The 24,413-nt window shown below is 40.7% G+C and overlaps 1 protein-coding gene across 4 annotated transcripts in view; it reads right to left on the bottom strand.

Annotated features, from left to right (window-relative positions):
* CSNK1G3 (casein kinase 1 gamma 3) overlaps positions 1-21,559 on the bottom strand; it is a gene marked incomplete at both ends in the record, with an annotated part of 63,178 nt that extends 41,619 nt beyond the window's left edge. For all 4 annotated transcript variants that reach the window (XM_080362373.1, XM_080362374.1, XM_080362375.1 and 1 more), the window contains 3 exons: positions 10,801-10,870; positions 17,531-17,571; positions 21,382-21,559. In XM_080362373.1, coding sequence (XP_080218499.1) covers positions 10,801-10,870; positions 17,531-17,571; positions 21,382-21,559 — 289 coding nt within the window. The remainder of the gene's footprint in view (positions 1-10,800; positions 10,871-17,530; positions 17,572-21,381) is intronic.
* Positions 21,560-24,413: the final 2,854 nt, after the last annotated feature.

Raw genomic sequence — 24,413 nt, 5'->3', positions numbered from 1 at the left:
ACTAGTTTTAATAACTTACAGACCTGTTCCCCTGAATAATTAAAAATGTCTCAAAAATATTCCGAAAGTCCACAAAATGTTTCCTGTTTAAGAAAGATTCTTCACATTTTTTACCTATTGCACACTCACATGCATGTTCAGCAAAAAGCATATTTGCGACTAAAATCACAGATGAGACTTACTTATGACCAGATTCTCTCCAAAGGAATACAGTTTCAATATGTTAATCCTTTTTTAATGCAGGCCAAAAGTACTTCTTATTAAAGAATGACCTAAGTTCAAAAGTCCTGTGTATATAAAATGCACATCTATCATATTTAATGTCTATTTTTGCCTTCGTCTTTCAGGGAGGAGACCTATAAAGATCTCCCAAATTTTCTACACTCAAGTACATCTTCCATGTCATCACATTCAAGAGATAGAATAGCAAGACTCATATTACAGAAATTAATAATTAAAAAATGGTCTAGAGTCACCAGATCATTAGAAAAGAAAGAAAAAGGGATATTATGTTTCGCAGAATCACAGAATGTTAGGCATTGGAAGGGACCTCGAAAGATCATCTAGTCCAATCCCCCAGCCAGAGCAGGAACACCCAGATGACGTTACACAGGAATGTGTCCAGATAGGCTTTGAATGTCTCCAGAGCAGGAGACTCCATAAGCTCCTTAGGCAGCCTGTTCCAGTGTTCTGTCACCCTCACTGAGAAGAAGTTTCTTCTCATATTTAAGTGGAACCTCCTGTGCTCCAATTTGTACCCATTGCCCCTTGTCTTACCATTGGCTGTCACTGAGAAGAGTCTGGCTCCATCCACGTGACACTCATCCCTTAAATATATATAAGCATTAATGAGATCACCCCTCAGTCACCCCAGCTCCCTCGGCCTTTCCTCATAAGGGAGATGCTCCATTCCCTTCATCAACTTCGTTGCCCTGCGCTGGACTCTCTCCAGCAGTTCCCTGTCCTTAAACTGAGGGGCCCAGAACTGGACACAATATTCCAGATGCGGCCTCTGCAGGGCAGAGCAGAGGGGGAGGAGAACCTCCCTCAACCTACTAACCAACCTCCTTCTCATACAACCAGGATGGCATTGGCCTTCCTGGCCACAAGTGCACAGTGCTGGCTCATGGTCATCCTGCTGTCCACCAGGATCCCCAAGTCCCTTTCCCCTACTCTGCTCTCTAACAAGTCATTTCCCAACTTACACTGCTACCTGGCATTGCTCTTGCCCAGATGCAAGACTCTACACTTGTTACATTTCATTGAATTTTTCCCTGCCCAACTCTCCAGCCTGTCCAGGTCTCGCTGGAAGGCAGCACAGCCTTCTGGTGTGTCAGCCACTCCTCCCAGTTTCATGTCAACAGTAAACTTGCCAACAGTGCACTCTGTTCCCTCATCTAAGTCACTCTGCTTCAACCAGAGCTCCTTGTTAGTGAGGATGAGATCCAGCAGCACTCCTTTCCTCGTCGGCTCCTCCACCATTGGCATCAGAAAGTTATCATCAACGCACTGGAGGAGCCTCCTGGCCTGTGGCTGACTGGCTTCCAGCAAACATCAGGGTAGTTAAAATCCTCCACAACAACCAGGGCCTGTAATTCAGAGGCTGCTCTGAGCTGCCTGTAGGGTGCCTCGTCAACTTCCTCATCCTGATCTGGTGGCCTGTAATAGACACCCACAACAGGGTCACCCCTGCCAACCTGCCTCTTAATTCTCACCCACAGACTCTCAGCTCGCTCCTCGTCTGCCCCTGGACACTACTCAATACATTGTAGTTGCTCTCTCACTTAAAGAGCAGCTCCACCACCTTGCTTTGCTGGCGCGCCTTTCCTGACAAGGGCATAGCCATCCATGATCACATTGCAGTCCTGTGAGCTGTCCCACCCTGTATCTGTAAATGCCACCGGATCATAATCTCCAGCCCGAGTACAGGTTTCTAACTCCTCCTGTTATTCCCCGCACTGCGTGCGTTGGTGCGCCCTTGGACGAACCCCCGTCAGGCCCCATCGACTTGTAGACCTGCAGCTGGAGTAGCGAATCCTGTGCAAGTTCTGGATTGATTGCGAGTCAATCGTTCTCGCAGCCATGGTTCTCTAACCCAGGGCTATGGGGTCCCCAAGTCCATCTTTGGTGTTGAAGACCGACGCAAAGAAAGCATTAAACATTTTGGCTTTGTCTATGTCCCTGTTAATAAGGTGACCATGCTAATGGAGTAATGGGCAAAGGTTATTTCTAGTTTGCCTTTTCCCTTAACACATTTTCAAAAGCCGTTGTTGTCCCGGACACTACTGGCCAGCTGCAATTCTAATTGAGCTGTGGCTGCACGAATTTCCTCCCTGCAGAGGTGAGCAGCACCTCTGTACTCCTCCCATGGCGCCTGACCTGTCGTCCACGGACCACACTGTGGGGGACTACAGTGGGTGCGTGGACTCCCTGACGGAGGGCATGGGAACAGAAATTAGCCTTGAAGATATTAAGGCCTGCCCGTGAGAAAGATGGGAATAAAGGAGTGTCTGGAGATATTAAGGTGTACCCGTGAGAGAGAAGGGAGTAGAAGAGTAACCTTGATGACAGCAAAATTAGCCAATGAGATGTTACTGCTGTAACTCGTCACCAGTAATGAAGAGACACACGAACTGGTCAAACTGTATAAAAACGCACTTGTGGCAATAAACAGCACCTACTACTTTCATCCTGGAAGAACTTGGTCTATGTCGTTTGTCCGTCTCAGCCACGACACCATACCGTTTATTTTTTTTGCCACATTTCAAGGAGGAGATCCCCGCTTGACCAAGCTGGCTTTTTGCCACCCCTGCTAGAATTTTAGCATTTTGGAATTGCCCAGTCCTGTGCTTTCAGTAGGTGGCAATTAAAAAGCATCCCAACGCCTTCAAAAGCCTCTTCACAGGGACTCTTACTGAGTAGTTCTCTGAGCAACGTGAAGTCTGCTCTGTTCTTATGAAGAGTTGAGGTCTTGGTGCCTCTTCTCCTCCCCTTAGCACTGGCTGCCAAGGAGGAAGGCCCTGTTGGCTGGAGGCTGGAGCGACGCGGGCTGTACCTGCTGAATGCAGCGCTGCTGCACGCAGCCGCTGGCAGGGCCGCAGCTGAAGCACGGGGTTCCCTGCCTGCCTGCCGGCTGCCCCCGCCTTCCTCCTGCCGTCCCCCCGCGGGCAGCGGCTGCGGCTCTCCGAGCGAGAGAGAAACCCCCAGAGCACAGGCTCTGTGCACGCGGGAGAAGAGGCCCCCACTCTTGATTTTCCCCTTCCTGAGCTGTAGTTCCCTCCTGGGGCTGGATGCTTGAGCCCTGCGCTGGAGCCCACACGGGGTGGTCGTCCATGCACGTGTGCATGCACGTGTGTGTGAGCGTCTGCAGGTGCCGGCTGGGAGCACATGCGCAGCCTGGCTCCTGCTTGATCCTGGGCTGGGGAGCTGAGGCGGCCGGCTGGTCAAGGAACAGGCAAAGCCCACAGGGAGACGCAGACACGTGGCGCCCACACTCGCTCCCGCCTGTGTGCTAAGAGTGGGTGCTGCGGGGGAAGCCCTGCTCCTCCTGCGGCCGCAGCTGGAGCCCAAATCTGCTCCTGGCACCAGCCCCGCGGAGGGGAGGGCCATGTCACAATGGGCAGCGCTGGCCATGTCACCGCCATGACACTGTGGGTTTGTGACATGGGCACCCTGGCGGCAATAAAAGGAGCTGCTCCCCAAGGTGGGGAAGCATCCGGAGGAGAACTTCGGTGCTGCGAGGCAGGAGATTGGAGACTAGTCACCAACGACCTGTCCTGTGTTCACTGTGCAGTGGAAGGCCCTGGGCTTCCCTGACTGTGCAACGTGTGCGGCCGTGTCCTGTGCGCGAGAGAGCGCGGCTGCGGGTGCTCTTGGGAAGCGTCCCCAATTGCGTCTGTGCCCAACAGTGCCCACAGCCGTGTCCCTCAGACCTTGCAGTGTCAGGACACACAAGTGAGGAAGTGGAGATGAACATGTTGGAGGAAGACCTTTGCATGTTCGAGGAGTGCCTGTTTCAGGGTTCTCCCATGACTCAAAGGCCAAGGGGGACACTGGTAGGTGTGGAGTTGTCCTCTTGTCACCACGGGCTGGGGCTGTGAGATTTCAGCCCCTGACCTCTCCTTTCCCCATGCAGGCAAAGCAGGAGGAGCTGGAGCAAAGCAAGGGGCTGCTGAGCAATGAGGTCAGTGTCCCCTCCTCTGCCCATGTTCCCCCAGCTGCCCCAGCTCAGGCTGTGTCAGGGGCTCAGTGACTCCATGCGGCTCCTCTTTGCAGAACTCTGCTGTGGCGGCATCTTACCAGAACTGCCAGCAGGTGCTCCAGCAGCTGGAGGTTCTGCTGGCCCAGTGTGAGGTGAGGTTGCAGAATCGCAGGCTGGTTGAGCTTGGAAGGGAGCTCTGGAGATGGTGGTGTCTCATCTCGTGCCCCTGCTCAAGCAGGCTCCCCTAGAGCCAGCTGCTCAGGACCGTGTCCAGACATGGACTGCGTCCCGAGTTGGGCATGGGGGTCCCTCTGTCTGCCCACAGTGGCTGCAGGGCTGGGAAGGAGAGAGGACGGACGCGAGGGGGGCAAAGATGGTGCCCGAAGGCAGCCGGGAGAGGGGATAATGGCGAGGGGAGCGCCCTCGTGGGGCTGTCCCCGTGCCCCGATTCATGGCTGCTCCTCATGCCCTCCTCTCCCGCAGGAGCAGTGTGAGGCAGCATGTCTGGAGGGAGGCGCGACAGGAGAAGAGACGCAGCAGGTAGAGGGGAGAAGGAGGCCCGAGTGGGCACGGCCGTGGGGCAGGAGAGGGCCGGGGGTGTCCATGTCCCAGCCCAGCCGCCCGCATGAAGTACCCGTTGTTTAGCAGGAGGAAAGGCGCTATGCAAAGACTGTTGACTTGCTGCACCAGGCTATAAAGGAGACAGAGGTAAAGCCGAAAGGGCTGGGGGAAAAGGGGTGGGTGCCCACAGGCCCTGGGGTGGGGGATCTGGCGAGGGGCCACAGCGGGCTCAGGCACTTGCAACTCTTCTGACTCCCAGGCGCTGCGTCGGGAAATACGTAATTTTGAAGAGGAGGTGGAGGAGGAAGAGGCCTGGTGAGTTGGGCCTCTCAGCCCATACGGGTCTCCAGAGTGTCTCTGCAGGACCCGCAGGGATGGGGCTGCCAGTGCTGGTGCCAGGAAATGGAGTGGGGGTGTGACAGGGGAGCCCAATCTCTGCCTGGGGTGGCGTATGTTTGGAAGGGGAACCCCTGCGTGGCCATGGAGGTCGTCCAACCAAGCCCTGTTGCCCCCAGCTATCTGCAGAAGATGAAGGAGACCGAGACACCAGAGACTGCGCTGCCAGAGGTGGTGGAAGAACAGATGGTAAGCAGGAGAGCGTGTGCCAGCCCCTGCCCCCCGGCCAGCGGGGGTCTCCCTGGGGAGAGGGCTCCATGGAGGTCACAGCCACCATGGGCTACGCTCCTGCTAAAGGAGGAGGTCAGGGGCACCATGTAAGTCTGTCTGTCCTGACCGTGCGTCAGTGCTTGACAAGTGTTCTTGCTCTGTGTTGACCTGCAGGAGAAGGACTTGCTGGCGAGGAGACGCGGTTTCCTTTACTGGCTGCAGTGAGTGTCCCCACTGGGTCCCCCGTGTCCTGGGGCCCGCTCCTGGGCAGAGCCTGGGATGATGGGCTAGACGCCTGCTCCAACCGGTGGGGCTTGCAAGCCAGGCTGCTGGCAAGCTGCTGGCTGGCTGTTGCCTTTGCAGCTGAGAAGTGCTCAGCGCCACTTTTCCCTGGGCCGGGATGTTTTCCCAGGCTTGCGGAGTCTCGTGTCCCAGCCTGCCCAAGGGAGCAAGGAGAAATGGCCAGGGAGGTGGCCTGTGGAACCTCTAGAAGAACCTCTAGAGAGAAGAACCTCTAGATAGAACCTCTATCTCTTATCTAGAAGGGCTTGCGAAGCATCCACCCTGCCCAGTCTCCCATGTCTCTTCTGCCCCACAGGATGCTCTGCGTGCTCTTCGTCATCCCGGAGCTGGTTGTCCTCTTCTTTCTGGTGGCTGCAGTGCTCTACGCCTCCTGCTGCGACACTGAGCTCCTCTACCGCCTCCTGTTGCACATGCTGAATGAGGAGACCTACTGCAACGTGGCGTATGCAGTGGGAAGGATCCTCACTGTGGTCAGCGAGGGGCTGCTGCCCTTTTGACTGCTCCCCCCAATAAAGCCTTTTTGATCCACACCTCCATGTGCTCGGGCAGGTTTGTTGGGGTGCAGGGAGAGTGTCTTGCCCTGCGTGCCAGTCCCAGCAGCCCCCCGCGGCCAGGCCCAGTCTCATCTGCTGGGCACTGGGCACAACCACCCTGCCTGCTGCAAGCCAGGTCTCTGCCTGCCTGCCTCACCTGCTCAGCTGCTAGCACAGCTAAGGAAACAGAGACACAAGAAAGAGAGGTTAACAGATTGCCTTAATTCAACCATCAGACATATGGCACTGCAAGAAATACAGGCCTTGGTCATGGAAATATGAAGCATTTACTTACGTTTATTTCATTGAAGAGGTAATGCTGTGCACAGAATCACAGGGAACGTTAGGGATTGGAAGGGACCTCAAAGGATCATCTAGTCCTCTAACAGGTCATTTCCCAACTTACACTGGTACCTGGGGTTGTTCTTGCCCAGATGCAAGACTCTACACTTGCCCTTGTTACATTTCATTGAATTTTTCCCCACCCAACTCTCCAGCCTGTCCAGGTCTCGCTGGATGGCAGCACAGCCTTCTGGTGTGTCAGCCACTCCTCCCAGCTTGATGTCATCAGCAAACTTGCTGACAGTGCACTCTATGCCCTCATCCGAGTCATTGATTAATATACTGAACTGTACTGGTCCCAGTACTGGCACTTGAGGCACTCCACTACATACAGGCCTCCAACTAGACTCTGCCCCATTGACCACAACTCTCTGGCTTCTTTCCTTCAGCCAGTTCACAGTCCATCTCACTACCTGATCATCCAGACTGCACTTCCTCAGTTTAGCTGCGAGAATGCTGTGGGAGACTGTGTCAGATGCTTTACTGAAATCAAGATAGACCATACCCACTGCTTTGCCATCATGTATCCACCTGGTTATGTTCTCATAAGAGGCTATGAGGTTGGTTAAGTATGACTTCCCCTTGGTGAAGCCATGTTGACTGCCCCGATGACCCTCTTCTACTTGACGTGCCTTGAGATGGCACCAAGGATAAATTGTCCCATCACCTTTCCAAGGATGGAGGTGGGTCTGACCGGTCTATAGTTACCCAGGTCCTCCTTGTTGCCCTTTTTGAAGACTGGAGTGACATTTGCTTTCCTCCAATTCTCAGGCACCTCTCCCGTTTCCCACGATGCAGCAAAGATGATGGAGAGTGGCCTAGCAATGAATTGAGCCAGCTTCCTCAGCACCCGTGGGTGCACCCCGTCAGGACCTATGGATTTATGCGTGTCCAGATTGCTTAACTGGTCCTTAACCCAGTCCTCATCAACTGAGGCAAACTAAATATTTCAGGAAAACATTTCAGGAAAACAACCTCATTGTCTTCCAGAACTACTATTTCACATGCTAATGCCCCTCACTCCTCCCCATGCCATGCCAAATAAACTGGGACTGCATAAGGGCTACAGGTATTTATCTCAAACTTCAGGTTATTTCACACTAAGCATGAGTCTGTTGTAGCATAACCTCTGGAATTAATAGTTCATATTTATGAAAAATGAAGTTCTGTTTACAGGATATAATGGCTCCGCTTACAAAATTGGGAAAGAAAGGGAGTAATATTCCCCTTTGACCATTTGCTTTTCAAACAATTTTTTAGTAATCACTTGTTATTAATAAACATGTTTGCACATACACACAAGGAGAACAAGCAGAAAGTCTATTTAATACCATGAAATGCAAAAGAAGCAGTCCAAACTCGGGCATAAAGCTATCACCAAAATTATAAGAAGTGTCGTACCAATGGAGAAAAACAGCTAAGGAAAAGTCTACTTCATCCTGATTAAAAAAGCCTGCAAGTAAGGATTTTTAGTAGCTTAGTAGCCAGAAGGTTCCAGTCAACTGCAACTGCTAGTACAGCCAGTAATTACTTATCAGAGAAACCACCAATTGCTCACAGTTACTACACTTCAAATTTCTTCTAGGAATAGCAGCTATTTTTATACCTCCTACAATGGACTCTTCTGCCATATGCACAATGAAGATACTCTTCCTTCAATCTACTCTCTGAGTAGATTGAAGAGTAGATTGCCCATAAAGCAACATTTTCTGTATGGATAAATCTGACATAAGGCTTTCAGTATCTCCTGTTCTATATAGAAAGGATCAGCTTCTACCTGACTTCATTGGTTGGTCCATCAACTTTCCACCAGCATGTTTTCCAGCTGTTCTGGTGACAAAATTTTTTACATCTACTCTTGACAGCAAACATGTATGTCCCCAAAAGAAAAAAAAAAAAAAAGAAAAAAAACCCCAAAAACAAAAAAAAAAACCACCCACACTAAAGTAAAACCAAATGTCTTAGATTATATGAGGACAGAAATTATATAATTCTGCAACTTTTGTTCTGAAAGAACCTTGGCCTGCAAAACTTTCTGGCCTCGAAGACCCAACTCCTGCAAAGATACAAAAAGGTAGAGTACTGCAGAAAAACAAGGAACCAGTAATTCTAAAATCAGTGTCATGTGGGGTGCCTGAGAAAGTCAAACAAGACTCAAAAAAGAGCTTATGGGGTTCTATGGCTGCTGAAGGAGGCTTTCACTTCGGAATAAAAGCAGGTTACCTAGAAACCAGAGGAGGTCTATAACAAGTTTATTCATAAATATTGAAGATGGTTAGTAACACATCAGTTTTAACTTCTTGTTTTCATCTCAAAGGTCTCGTTGTCTTCATGTAAAGGATCAGAGGAATCACTCTCCCCTACAGCACTTCAATAAGGTAACAGTGAAAGTGATAAAGTTATTGCACCCAACCAATGGGGTTACAAAGACTGAATGAGATCAGAATTAAAGCATATTAACTTTGACTTGCCTACATTCTTACATTAAACACAGTCCCTCAGTCTAACTCAGTAAACAAAAAGTTAAACTAAGTTACATTTGCTAAGATATTTTTCCCAAGAAACATTCCCATACAGGTTCCTACCTCTGAGAATCATTGCGTATTGCCTGCAGTTTAAACTAGTAATTACAGATTTATTCTTACCTTCACTACACAGCTCCTTTGCAATTTTAGATATCTAAACCTTGGTTTTCACAGTTCAGTACTGTCCCTAACTTATAGGTTGCTGTGTTTAATTAGTTACGCGATTAAGATCTTGGCTTTCCACTTATCAGCTATTTCAAAATGATAATCTGGTGTATGCTGATGACTCACAACTACTTACAAAAAAACCAGACATTGTGCCTTGGTGCCTTTCTCCAACTCACAACCATGTAAGACTCAACGCTTTGCACAGACATTCTGCAGCTTCATTTTCCATCTATGAACAGAAAAAGCTCTTTGCAAGACATGACACTGTCTATCTCAAAAGATACCTGGTTGCAGAGCATTCACACTACAGCATCAAAAAAAAAACAAACAAAAAAAAAAGTTCTATATGGATTGAAAGTATTCGAAAGGACTTTTCCCTAGTAAAGAAGAATACAAAATTTTGAAAGTTAACTAACTAGAGAAATGCTGTCCAGCCTCTGCATCAATGAACATATGATCACAAATTTTTGAAAGTGAAGGTAGTATTTTAAAAGTATTAACATTCATCATAACACACACATTCAAGGCAAAAAAATGATAGTTGTATGGGCATGTTGATTTTGTATTCTCTGACTTTCAGAGATTACTTTTGAGCTTAAATAGTATTTTATTCTAGCTTTAGCATAACTTTAAAATCACCATTACCAAATCCAAGCTGCCTTTCATAGAAAAAACAAACAAGTGTCCCTGTATATAAAAAGACTACTAGTAGTAAATTTTATACAATAAACATCTGCATTAGTAAAAAAAAAAAACCAACAAACTAACCACATGACCTATGAAAAACTAGTATAGGAATAAAAGGAACATTTTCAAGGAAAATACATCATTATTTTTTTTTCCTAGCGTATAACTGATTTAGGGAAAAATTGTACTCACTTTTCTAGTTTAAGAAGCTTCACGTCTTGCTAACTGACTAGATACAGTTTTGTGAAAGGCACAAAATTATGTGAGAAGTTTTAGATACTGTTCACCTATAAAAGCAAAAGGTGATAATTGTATATTTGAAGGGACCGCCATAAGAGTACTTCTGGGTATAAAGAGACCACAGAGAACAAAATGACAAATTAAAATCTTAAACTGCATTTAAAATTAAACTTTTTAAAAAGTATTTAAGAGGCTTAACACTAGCAAGCAGTAATATGTGTTGTTTCAATGGAGGTAAAACTGAAACTGAATCTCTTTAACTATCATAGCAACTTTAAATAAAAATCTGTGATAAATAGATTAATGATTTGGCAATTTATAGTGTGAATTCTAAGAAAAACTGGGAATAGTCTAAGACTGCTTAGTTTAAGGTACACCCATATCCACACGAAGTATGTAATATTTAAGACTTATTAGTCTTAGGATTTCATATACACACTTTAAAGAGTAGAACAAAAATATCTCACAATACTAGAAAAATGTGTACATTAATCTACTGCTTCATGGGGCTTTTTTCTGTTTAAAATAGGTAGAGACACTTTAATAAATAGATTTGTACCCCTAACTCAGAAAACTTCTGTCAAAAATTGATACTGGATTACATCACAGTAAAATGCATGACACTGCTTTTTACCTCCAGATCCTAGCTGCTTGTAGAATCTGTATTCCAAATGTAGCTGTGGTGCTCTCGACTTCATTGGCTCCTGATTTAAAAACAAAAACAACATTTAAAACAAAGCCTCTCTGCCAAAGCTCAGAAACTAAAACACTAACCTACTACCAGCCGAACTAACCCTACTGTTTCCAAGCCACATGTAAAGTTTTATTGTTTCACCCAAAATGACTGGTAATTAACTAAGAAACCTAAACCTCAATCAGGTGAAGCTAGGGCATATAGGAACATTCACACCTTGTATTGCTCCAAGGGACTGGGGTCCAACATATACACCCAATCACAGACCCACAACAGAACAGCTAAAAAATAATCTGCCTCTCCAAAGCACATGGGTGATGTGTCTTGCAGCTTCTTGCAGCTCTCAAAAGGTAGCACTGATATGCAGCTTAACAGATTGAAAAGACCCTCCATACACTTTCTACACAATATAAAGGTATCTTCATTAAAAAAAAAAATATTACTAGGATCTTGAGAAAAACTACCAAATCCTTCCACCAAATGGTAACATCTTAGTATAAATTAAGTGGCAACATCCTAAACTCTAAATTCAAAACAAAAAAAAACGTGCCCCAGAATAAATTTGTAGTTTGAATAGCTCTTTTCCCAACATAATTTACACAAATTAATGAAATCTTAGTTCTGTGGTAAGGCCTAATAGAACAAAGTGACATGAGATCAAGTGCAGGAACACACAAGCAGCCTAAATGAAAGCCCTAACTTTAATATCTTTATCCTAAGATTCTTAAAGTAATTTCGTAGAGCACCTTTAGAGGATATGCCTGGTTTCTTGTCATACATAACATCTTCCAATGCATCAGTGATAATCTGGATATTAAACTGTGCATTAGTCTTACATTGACTGCTCCGAATAGAATTGCAGCACGTAATTAGTAAGACTGTAAATACACTTAATAGCAATAACTTATACCACTGGATGTCAGTTTTCAGGAAAAGTTTGGGCAAGGTGCTCATCTCTTTCTTCACATCACCTGCTCCAGAAGCTAACAGTTTAGTAAGCTGTGTTGTTTCCCAGTAGCACACCCAGGACATAGAATCCATGAGCCAATGTGCAATCATGAGAAACTTAGTTGTCTTCCTCCTCAAGCAATCTCCCTCGAATAATCAGGTATTTCAAATTGCTGCTAGTCCTACAGCCAAAGTCCTTGTCAGGACAAATTTACACATGTGATTTTGCCAGGGTGCCAGAGGTTGAACCCTGATAGTAAAGAGAGGCCAGTGTAACAGTTTCTACAAACAAACAAAACAATTTCATATATGCTTTTTATGCTCCAGAGCATTCATCCCAGCTGAATACTGTAGTTCACTGCAAAGAAGGGAGCAGGAACTTTCTAAAACAAAAAGATGCTGATCCTTCACAAACCTAGTATCTAAGTAAGACTAACTGGGCCACCGAAAGATCTTTCTTATAGTTAATGAGAAGAACATATGAAATTTGTTGTTACGTATTAAAGACAGATAACCCTTAATATCTTACTGTAACTGTATACCTAAACAAATCAGTGTAACTATCAACCTTCAGTAACAAGCTTTCAGAGGTGTAAGAACATCCACTATGAAGCAAATTACTGAAACATTTTAACCTTTATAAAACAGAACAATTTAGCTACTAGCTTGCCTGCAGTAGCATTGTACAAGTCTGTTAGTTACAAAATATACCACTCTCTACATTGTTTCTAATTAAAGCTTGTAATTCTGCCTGCTAAGAGGAAAATAGTCTATAAAACTCCACGTTTGCAGAATATACCAAGACAAGACACTGGCTTATGGGCAGTTCAATTCTATTCAAATATAGTTTTTCCTTAATTGATAGTACCTTAGCAATTTAATCACCATTCAATGTTATAAGATGGTCCCATAATAAGGATGAAAAATAGCCTGAACGTATTCAATCTGTGCAACTAGACAAAAAAAAAAAACAAAACAAAACAAAAAACACACACACACACACAAAAAACAAAACCCACACCCTCCAATTTTTGGCATGTCTTTACACTTTTTCAAAAGAATGCTACTTCATTCGGTCATCAGCAGGAAACAGTCCTGGCAGGCTTCCAGAAGGCAAATGTTCTCAAACAGTCAAACAAATCTAACTTGACAACTACACACCAACCAAGTTAAACCCTGTCTAGCAGACGCCAACTAAATACTGTTACTCCCTCGAGAAATGGGGAAAAAAATACAGTACTATGTACTTGTAGTCCATTTATTGGCTGACAGTCTTCTGGAATTGCCTTATTTTTGTAAGGAGGCTTAGAAATCTTCCTGACTGTTCAGTAACTCCAAACACACAAAGGAAATACAATCTTTTGTTCAACAAAACTTCTGACAGGACAAGCACAATAAGCTCCTCATATAAAATTTGTTTTGTTCCTACACATCCCTCTTTGCAAAATGCAGTGAACTTATAAATGGAAAAAGACAGAGAGGTAAGTATAAATCAAGACAAAAGTATGTTAAATGTAATCTTCTACCATAACATAAGAATGAAGAACACACCACTGTAACTACATTTTTATTAATAAGTCTAAAAAGCATATTCAAGAATAAAGAATAAATGGCAAATCATCATTCTATTTTCATTAGTATTTCAGTACATTTCAGCACCTAAAAATAGCTTGGGAACATACAACTGCTCAAACATTATGTTAATCCCAGAGGACTTTGAAGCCGAGCTCTGCTCTTACCAAAAGAAATTAGTGTACTTTGTTTACTTAAAAAAGCTTAGGTCTTCATTAAAGTATCCTAAAAGAATCATTCTAGAATTCCTGCAATGTTCTGTAAACAACCTTCACTACATTGCTTTTACATTCAAGTCTAATTATTTCCAAGCTTCTATATTAAAACTTAGCTTATTTTCTGTGCAAAAGGGCATTTTTCTCTCTCAATGAGAAGTCAGCACCTTGCTGCCATTGAAGAATTAATGTGCAGTTTACCAAGCACTGTTACCTGAGCATTAGAAACAACTGTTCCTTAGTTCAGAGAGGTTATTTCGAGCAAAGATTTTCTTTCCTTTTTTTTTTTTTGTGGGATGCTTACACATTCAAACAAAAGGATAAAGGCACCTGAAACGTGAAATTTATTTCAAGTTCATAATGCATTTTTTTTGCAATTATTGTGCCAAATACATGAAATAAATCCCTATACAGCTTCCATTATATGTTATTTCCCTTCCAAAGGGCATCCAGAAAACAGTTTACTTACTCTAAATGTAAGGTTAGAAATTTTCAAGAACTCTGATATTAACCCAAAGCACAATATAAACATTCAATTGTTATGTACTTTTCATGTTTTCAATCAGACAGTGATAACTCCTACTCAGTATATCTTCAGTTTCTGCTTTGTATTTTCTTAAGCGACAGCAAATAAAAGCTACTTTCAGGAAAAAAAAAAAAAAATATTTAAAATTCTTTAAAAGGTAGGGCTCTTGTTACAGGAAAAGATCAGTCTATTGAACAGAGTTGCACTTGATTTGGATTTACTGTGGCCATTTAAAGAGGTTCTGAAATTGTATAATTTTATAAATATCTTAATACTTTCATAATATCATATTATAAATGATATAATTCTAGACTGTAATAATTCTTTAAAAAACAAAAAAAGGGGATGAGGGGAACATTCTGGCCTTGGAACCAACCACAATCTTCTTCACATGCACCCCATTTATAATTTTAAGGACTAAATTCTTAACGGTTGAATGATTAATGAATCAATGAATTAAAGATTATAGATGAAATGCAGCAGTGACTCCTGCACATCCTTTAATTGGTATTTGGTTAGTGGTTAAGCATCCTGCAGAAGAGATAAGTTTGGGAAATAGATAAATTTGTCAAAGGGAAAAAGAAGAATGAAGGAGAGGGAAGAGCTGAATAGCAAATAGGAGGGTTAAATGAAGTCCAGGATTCTGTAATAAAAGTAGTAAATCTAACAACAAATGAAGAGGTGAGCAGGAAAGGTACAGTTCATCCATACCAAATATTTATTGCTGAAGAACTGTGTGATCAGATAATAACTTGTATATTCACAGACAAGCATAAACATAAACATCACTAGACTGTGCAAAACTCATAAAGCTCAGCTCTTAAGAGTCTCACTCTAGTTCTTAAAAATGAAAGGTCTGTTCTAACCTTTCAAACTTGAGCACCTGCCCAACCAGAACAGGCCATAATGAAAGAAGTAAGATAAAGAGTAAAACGGTGGAACCATAGTTATTTTCCCAGAATAAATATACATTTACATATAAACTTATATATTAAAATGCATACACTGTATGAGCCTCAGATCTCACACAGAAAAATTAAACATTCACACTATTTCCTTACACAAGTAAATCCTGAAGTTGCCATAAGCATCATAAATAGGAAAATACTTGTATAATTTTGGCTACAACGGAAATATTAATTCAACACAATGAAAAATTTAAGTCAAACAGCAGTTATAAAATGCATTTACTTTTAACATCAGAAGCACTACTGCAAGCTGCTGTATCATTGTAGTTATTATAACTCATTGTCTTGAGCAAAACCCACACAATCCTCCTGCACTGGAGTATATAGTTACCATTTATACACAAAACATCTGGCACAGGAGATGCTCTGCTGCTCACAAGAAAATAGTATGTCAACAATGGAATGCTATCATGAGGAATACAAATGTGATTTTAGGATACCACAGGAGAGATAACAGCACAAGTGTATTTCCAAGGGTAACTGCTCAAACCAGCAAACATACATAATTAAAGCAATCCCATCCAGGAGCGCTAAACTTGAAGTACAACAGCAAAACAGCAGAAATTAAGAGTACTTCATTTAGAATAACTAAACAAAGACTGAGCACAGGCCTAATAAGTGTTCTTAAAGCACAAAGGGAGTAAGTACCAAAGACAGACTAAACTGTCAGGCTTACATTTTAAAAGGGAAAGAATGGCATACCACAAGCAAGTACAACCAACCGTTAGAAAAACGTCCTGGCACTGTCTCCAGTAGGAAAAAGCGCAAAAAAGCAAAATTCAGCAAAATCCTACAATTAGATGCAGCTGCTTTTAACAGACTGAACCTTGTGACACAAATCCCTTCCCATTTAGAAACAAATACAAAAAAGCCGAATGCTATGAAAAAAAAAAAAAAAAAAAAAAAAAAAGAGAGAACCGTATTAAAAGAACCTATCTGCTAATGAAAGTATTTTACCTTGGAATGATGATGCAAACTCCAGTATTGATTTTCACTATGATTCCTTTCATCTGCTCACTGCAGAGACACTATAGCTTTTCATACCACTAATGGTAAAGTCCACTATGTATTCACAGTTCCTCAGTGACTTTGAAGTCAGTCATTCAGAAGTGTTAATTCAAGCTTTTTATACAGCTGTAAATGAACAGCTGTAAGACTGAGCAATTTGGAAACAAGGGTAGTTATTTTTTCCTTGTATTTTCCTTGGAAGCTGAAATGTGCTGATATAGTAGCTGAGTTTATTAATGGTTGCATCTATAATACAAATGGTTTTACCAAAACTCACTGATCAGATTTAAATGTTATCTTGCTCTACATTAATTAACTAATTAATACTTTAAAAAAACCCACCATTTTGCAAACTACTTCTGAATGTGCTTTATAGTATATAGTCTTTAACTAGAGCAATTCTCAATTTTCAAGTTTAACCAGACATACAGAATAAATTCAAGATATTTTAAGATGATGAATATAAATCAGTTATAAAACACATTAACCGACAAAACTGCATCCAATGTTGCTCTTTCAAAACATAAGGTGGATTTTTAAAAATCTGTAACTGCTGCTGAAATAAGTACTTTTCTCAGCAAGGATAGTGATACAAATATTTTTCAGGAGTTTATAGCATACATGTGCAACACTTTTTAGATTTCCCACCTAAAGCCATGTATTTCTATTTCTGTTTCCATAATTCCCTTTTTACTTTATAAAACCAGAAAGTCAAAAATTCTGTCCTACTGCAGCAAGAAGAAATTAATGGGAGTCCTAAAATTCCTTCAATAACAAAAAGTAAACAACTGAATTTCATCTTGAAGTACTTTGGTTATGAAAACAGTCACCAAGAAGTTAAAAGTGTCCCTAAGCAAAACGGGAAGTAAACCAAGTAGCTCTGACAAAAGATTCAGAAAAAGCAGAAGAGTGACATATTAACAAAATATCCAAATCAATCATGTTTGTAGGTGAAGGAAATATTTTACACATAATTGCAAATAAAACATGTGTACCAAAACAGATGTGTAAATACCAATGATTACAGATGATAAACTGTTTGAGGCATGAGTAAGGGTGTTAAAATACAGGCAGCCTGCAGAATTTCTGGAGCTCCTGTGTAATCTGTCAGATTCACACTAAATCTGGTGTTCCTCTAACTGTTGCACAAAAAAGGAATCTACTAAGAAGTCTGGATATCCTTGAAGCAGCAGTCAATCATCATCGACTTTACAAACATAGACTTAGCCTTTAGAATAGTGACAGCAATTAACTCTGGTTTTATTCAATATGGCCAAAGTATATAATTACATCTATCACCAACTGTCTTCTAGTCAGTTGAACACATACAAGACTATTAAGGATTTTAATTAAAGAAGTCAAACCACTAAATATGAAAGGAAAGTTCTGATCAGTTTCTCATCCCAAATCCTTTAAAAAACAAACAAACTTACCAGCTTAATTGCCACGTATTCATTTGTGTATAAATTTTTTCCTTAAAAAAAGAACAAAGAAAAAGAATGTGAGACACTGAGTTTCCTGTTCAAGAAAAATTTCATCTAAACCTCATAAAAAGTCTTTGAAACATTTTTGATCAAAGGTGCTAAGTACTCTGGTATTGACTTGAAAGTGGCTCTATTAGTCTGATACCATGCTTTAAAGAGAACTTCGCTCTCGAATAATATAAAAAGTAGCAGTTTCACTGAGGATGAGTTTCAGGTATTTCACTACTTTTGCAAAATTTTTATACATTAGAAAAGCTTGAAAATTATCACATTCCACTATAAGTGGAAGGTGATATTCTATATTTTCGTATTTATTTCTGAAAAATATATAAAACTTATGTTAAAATTATCACATGGATTTGGAAGACCAGACACTAATTAAAGCTAGAATTAACTAGGAACACTTTCTCCCCTCAATTCTCTAATTTACTAAGATTAAAGTTACAACAAACACTGCAACAATATTACTGAGTTAAATGCCTATTTCATTTGGAAAATGCATGTGCTTCTTTAAAAGTGACTTTAACTGGATAAGCATATTTCAACAAGCATGACTTCAAACTGTATGCAATGACTAAAATATTCAACAAGCTTTACAGGTGTAAAATTAAAAAAATAGTGGATAAAGGAAAAAATAAGTTGTCACTTTCAACACTTCATTTCTCTACAGTCTTTAAGTTGGTTTAGTGCTTGTTAACTTTAATGACAATCCTCCTTTTTTCTCTGTAGTATTACTCAGCTCTGAATTTCCCATGTTTAGCTCAGTTTTGTTAAAGAAAACAAACAGGGAAAAGACATGGATCAAGACAAAGAAGTTCCCTGCAAAGACAGCTATAGTCAAACACCATGATCTCAGCTCTAATCCTTATTTTTAAAAATAGAGTACTCTTGCAAAGCTGAAAAGTATTAAAATCTTGTGTCTGTTAAGGGGTCAACTTTACAAAAAAGCAAGTTACCCGCACCCTGTAAAATAATAAACACAAAATCAGTATAGGCAGCATACCCTAACCTGACCACCAAAAGAATGGATAATTACAAGACCTATTTAGGGACTAGAGTAGAAGTCCAAGCATCTTAAATAGTTTTCTTATGATCATTTGAGTTATATTTTTGACAAGTGTACTTTGTGTGAAGTTGCTGCAGTGTCTTTGCATGCTATTACAAACCAGAAGACACTGAAAAAAACTCCTGAAGGGATCCGGATCATTCAGTCTATTAGGTGTATTAATGAGCTACTGAGATAGCTATAATAACAAATCCAGTTAGAGTTAAGTGACTGGATACCACGTTCCAGTAGCCAAATGCAGTAATTACAGTCTAATCATTCTGAAAAAAACATCAGAAGGCATGTTATAATTTCCCATGTGGGGATTCATGATGATTGTCTCTTTAAAATATGGAAGACAGCAGATTTGACACTTGTATTGATCTATCTCTAAACAAAGAACAGGTATTGTATAATGCATCATGCGTGGTAGCAACAAGCCTTCTTTTACTACCCCATCAGTTTCCCTTAACTATAACTCCAAAGAGCCTTAAAGATTAACAGCTCAATATTAAAAAAAATTAGTTGTTTGCAAGTTAATAGTTGCACATCACACACACTCATTTGCTACATACCACCAACTTACCATTTGATCCACAAGCTATTCCAGAATTCTGGCCATTCCTTTCCTCTCAGGTGGAAGAACTACAATGGCTACTGAATAGTAACTGAATTTTTATCTCTTGAAGCACAACTTCATTGTTCTTTAAAAACTTCATTCCTCCTTTAAATCTTTAAGATTCAACCCTATGACACATGCTCAAAATATATTCCAGTTTGCAAAAACACATAAAACAAACTAAGTGCTCGTGTACATTTTTGCAGTAAGGATGCCCACTTTAAATTACCTGCTACTGCAGTAATGCAAATGCAAAAATAGCGAATTTAAATTAGAATCTGTAATACCCATCTTAACTCCTGCTTTCAGTAACTTACATTTAAAACATCTTACTCAACAAATAACAATAAATAAGGATTTGAAATATCTACTGTATATGTAAAAAAAAGTTGCCATTAAAAAGGGAAAGCTTGCACTTGTCCTGGTGGCTGTACACTACATTATTATCTTCTTCCTATGTCCTTTACTTTTTTGTCTTATTTTATTTCAGTACTATCAGGTTTTAAGTCTTAGCTATTTTAATATTGTATTTAGAATGAAATAGATTATTTCACTCTGTATCTGCTGCAAGCAAATGAGTTAATCTGACATTGATCTGAAGTAGATAATCAGCTCTGTGTGTTATGACCACTCCAAGATAGGAAAAACAGATAGGGAAAAATTTGCTAGTTTACAGTTGTCTTCAGTAGTAAATGTGACATTAATTATAGCAGTTTGATTTAGTTCACAGAGAGGTTTAAAAGAAAAATTATCATTTAAACCAGTTTAGAAAAGTTTCGGAAAAGCTGAAGACTTTAAGCTTGACTTGTGAACTGCGGAGGCACATATATAACACTGTGAAGGTCAAAATATATCTATTTTGTTTAACTATTAATAGGCATAACAAGAGTACCTCTTATTAGACAGTGTTAATTTCAGTATCCTCAGTCAGAGCTCCAGGAATATTATGTTTCATCCCTCTGCAGTACTAATATGTGAAGTTTGTTCACATTCTAACTTAGACTAGATACAAGGCCCCCAGAAAGCACTTTATTAAAAACATGTTATATTTTATCCATGTTGTAAATATGCATGTATAAACACGCTATACTTTATGCAAGCACTACATTAAAAACATTGCCTGAAGGACATTGGGTACTAGTTCTACCAGATGCAGATCATCAACACAAACACGTCACCTACATAGCCCACCCTGCTCCCAAATATCTTACTTTAGAACCCATCCTTCTTTACACCTTGAAGTAGTGCATTAACTCAAGCCTTCTAGGAATACAGGAATATATGCTTGCCATAATGGTCAAGTTATCTTTGTTAATACAAACAGAATTCCCAAATCTTGAAAAGCCCTGCTAATCACGCCGTCATTCCAAAAACTTAAGTCCCCAAAACTAAACACATACTCTTTCAAAAGCCCACACCCCTAATTTAGAATTCATTTTAATAAATGGTAAAATTTCCAGCTTTGCTGCCCAAATTCTTCAAACTTCCACAGGTCCTCCTCAGTCCCCCGCTTCTTCACCATTTGATTTTCATCCATTTGTTCAGCAGGAAACTACGTTAATTAATTACCCATCTCTCAGATTCTCTCTACACATGGATTCTCACTGCCCCAGCCTACCAACAGCTCACTGTGTAGCCTCACTACACTGCTGTGGATGGAAAGGAAATGAAGGAATCAAAGAGCTTGCTGCTGTCAAAAACCCTGTAATGCCTGCTACATTCTATGATACACTGTCTCCAAAACCACAGAAGTATAATTTGGACCTACAGGAGGAGGATGTATATCACTTACACTTAGCCCCAAATATATCTCAGAAAACTGTCTCAGGAAGCCAGGAAAGGTAGCAAAGTACAATAACCATGAAGTAATTTCCAGCATCCTCGTAGAGACAACTGACTGAATTTAGGATAGCACTGCACACTTAGAAAACATTAGTCCAAGAAACTCTCCTGCTACAGAGATTCTTAATGTGTGATAGAGCTTGCGCTGGACAAGGTCAAGCCACAAAAGGCAGGCAAGGCAAATTTAACCTAACTGAAGGTAGAAAGTACCTTGAAGAGCTGTATAGTGTGTTCATGCCAAGACTGCATACAATGGCCTTGAATAATGTAAAGTGAAATAAACAAGGATCTTACCTAACCGTAGTTCTCCAAAATTACCGCATCCGATTTTTTTGCCAACTCTGAAGTTAGGGCCAACCATTAAGACTCCAGAATTTGAAGAACCAGTTCCACGTGGATTATGGCCTGACCTCCCACTAGGCCGTGCCATTCTTTCATCTGGCTTGTCCTTGTCTTTCCTTTTATTATCCATGTCAAGTTTACGGTACTCCACCTTGATTTCTTCCTCTTTTTAAAAATTAGTATAAGCAAACCCCAGTTGGACAACGTGAGAATGAAAACATCACCAGTGAAGTGCCTTGCTGGTTACTGTAAGTAAGTAGTCAATAGCAGCGTGTTCATCCCATTCACAAAGCCTTGGTAGCATCTGTAGTAAAAATATGATCTCCAGGATGCGCAATACCAGCAAAACTTACTAGTTTTTACAGGAATTCTGTTAAAGAAAAGAAAGTTACTCAATACAGTAAGATTCTTGTACAAAACTACCTCTCCCTCCAACCCGTCATACAATTAAGTTCCAACTAATAACATTTGCTTTACAGATTCTCTATAAGAAGTACTACTGGAAGGTTAAAGTCTCTTAATTCTAGCACATAATGGCAAATGACATTGGTGTGACTGAAGTATGCTAAAAAATCTCAAGTCTTAATGCAACAGATCAGTAAAAAACAAAACAGACAAAAAAACCACACAAACAAACAAACATAAAACTACATCCTGAGTACGTAAGCACACTTAAAAACTGACATTTAGACACTCATTGAATCTTAAGCTGGCTGTGCCAAAGAAAGCATTTTACTTCTGGTGTTTTGTTTTTTTTTTTTTACAAGTAGTATCTGTTGATCTAAGGAAATGCTCAAGCTACATAATTATTGAAATTATAGAAACATATTCAAGATTAAAATGATTCAATTATCTTTTCTAAATCATTTCTGAGATGCACAATGTATAAACACATGGAAAAGACACTTCAGTTCTTTCAGTAGCTCCTAAATCCTGAAAATAGAATATTTTTACTGATTCTCCCCTGCACCTTTTAATTATGTCATCAATTTGCTTCCCCACTCCGCTTTTATACCATTTAGCATCATTGTCTACACACTAATTGCAACACAGATTTCAGTAAAAACATAATGTTAGCTTACTACTACAATAAAGAATCCAAAGAAAGCTTACATTTTTATCCTGCCCATAAGAACAGTGGATATTGTTTTCTATTTGTCAACAGTAGTTTAAAACCCAAAAATTCACAAGATAGTTGGCTACTACATAGGAAAATTTCAGGGCAAATTCAATATCTGTTCAAAATTACTTTGCTACAATGTTGGGAATACACTGCAGTAAAAGAAAATATTCTCTGAAAAAATAATGCATTTCATGTGCTAGAGCCTATTTTAAAGATAGTCATCAGGAGCTTAGTTTAAACACTTTGAACTGAAGACATCTACACTTCTCAAACCCATTTCTCACAAATTAGTACTCACATCATAGCTTACTACAATGTTTTAAAAATAAAATATCCAGTAGAGAAAACAAATAATATGAAAAACTACTCGAATACTTGCATCTACTGAACCATGGATATTCATAGCATGGTCATAACTAGATAATATTTTAAAATTTCTAAACAGCTGACCAAGCTACGATAAGGAAGCACATAGCAATTCAACAGGCAAAGAAATATGATCACCTTACTATGAAAGATGGAATGAAATACTTGTTCTGAGAACAATAAAAAAATGCAAATAGAGGTTCCAGTCCAGGTAGTCTTGCTTAATACAAGTGAAAAGGACCCGAGCAGTGTGTAATGAATGCAGTATGGTATAGAAAGACGCATTTCAGATAAAAATACAAATCTATGTGACTACAACTTTATCCTGTACATTCAAGCACTACCACTAAATACCCTTAAGCGACTTTCCAAGCCACACATCTCAGAGGAACAAACTCAACAGAAGGAAACAGGTCATTGTTCCTCACCCACTGTGCTACAAAAGCTAGGGAATAACAAAAAAAAACTAGAAACAGAGTGTCTTGAGATAATACTTCAGGAGCACATTTAGCACTTGGAAAGAAGGTTAGTATATCTGATGCAGCAGAATTGCATAAAGATTTTATGTAGCAAAGAAAAAGTAGTTATGTTCCATATCTTCCATTCAGAAATAGTAAGATAAGCAATCCTAGATTTTTTAGTGCTAATACACTGGCTTCATGGCAAACAGAAGCAATGCACCTAAGCACAGCATTTTATTGCCATCCGCAGAGCAAAAATACCTAGATAGTTACTAAAACAATGCTTTGGTAATCTCAGCAGCAGTGGAAAGCCAAACTTCCTCACACTATTTTCCACATATCAAAATTTTTATACTGCCAAGTGCTGAAAGGCACTAATACTTCATACCAATGACACCAATAGGCTCCACAACAGAGCACTAGGACTACAGAAAGGACTGGGTATGCAGGCAAACCTGAAGAAATCCAAAGCCGATTTCAGAGTTAATAAGATTGTTAGCTTACAAGTTTTATATCGCCTACTTGTTGACACATATACAATAACTAATCACATGTCAAATGAGTTTAAAGTTGTATTCTTCTAATGTATCACAACTTCATTTCAGAAGGATAAAACAGTTCTAGTTTTGTAATTTAAGATTTCCCCATTTTGTCTTTGTATTTAACTGTCACCTGAGCACAGCATGAACCCTTGCTAACCAAGCCAAAAACTTACCTATAACAGGCTGGGTTCTGCAAGTGGTGGAAGTTGTGACGCATCAGGAACATAAAATTACAAGCAGGCAATACGAGGACAAAGGGCACCAGAAATTCAGTAGCAGCACTAAGGCTATGGTGAACCCTAAGAAGGCAATTCTGAGCCAAAGAAAGTACATCATCACTGGAAAAGCTTCCAGTCCCACACTGTTTCAGCTCATGTAGCAATAAAGCAGTACTAGAGAAGCCAAGCTGGGAGCTCAAGGACAGATTTTGTATTTACGCAAAGCATATTAGCTGTTACGCGTGTATGTTTGTCCAGATGAAGCCCAGTAGTT

Source organism: Nesoenas mayeri, assembly GCF_963082525.1.
Source record: "Nesoenas mayeri genome assembly, chromosome: Z".
NCBI lineage: Eukaryota > Metazoa > Chordata > Aves > Columbiformes > Columbidae > Nesoenas > Nesoenas mayeri.
This window is presented reverse-complemented; position numbering and strand designations above follow the sequence as displayed.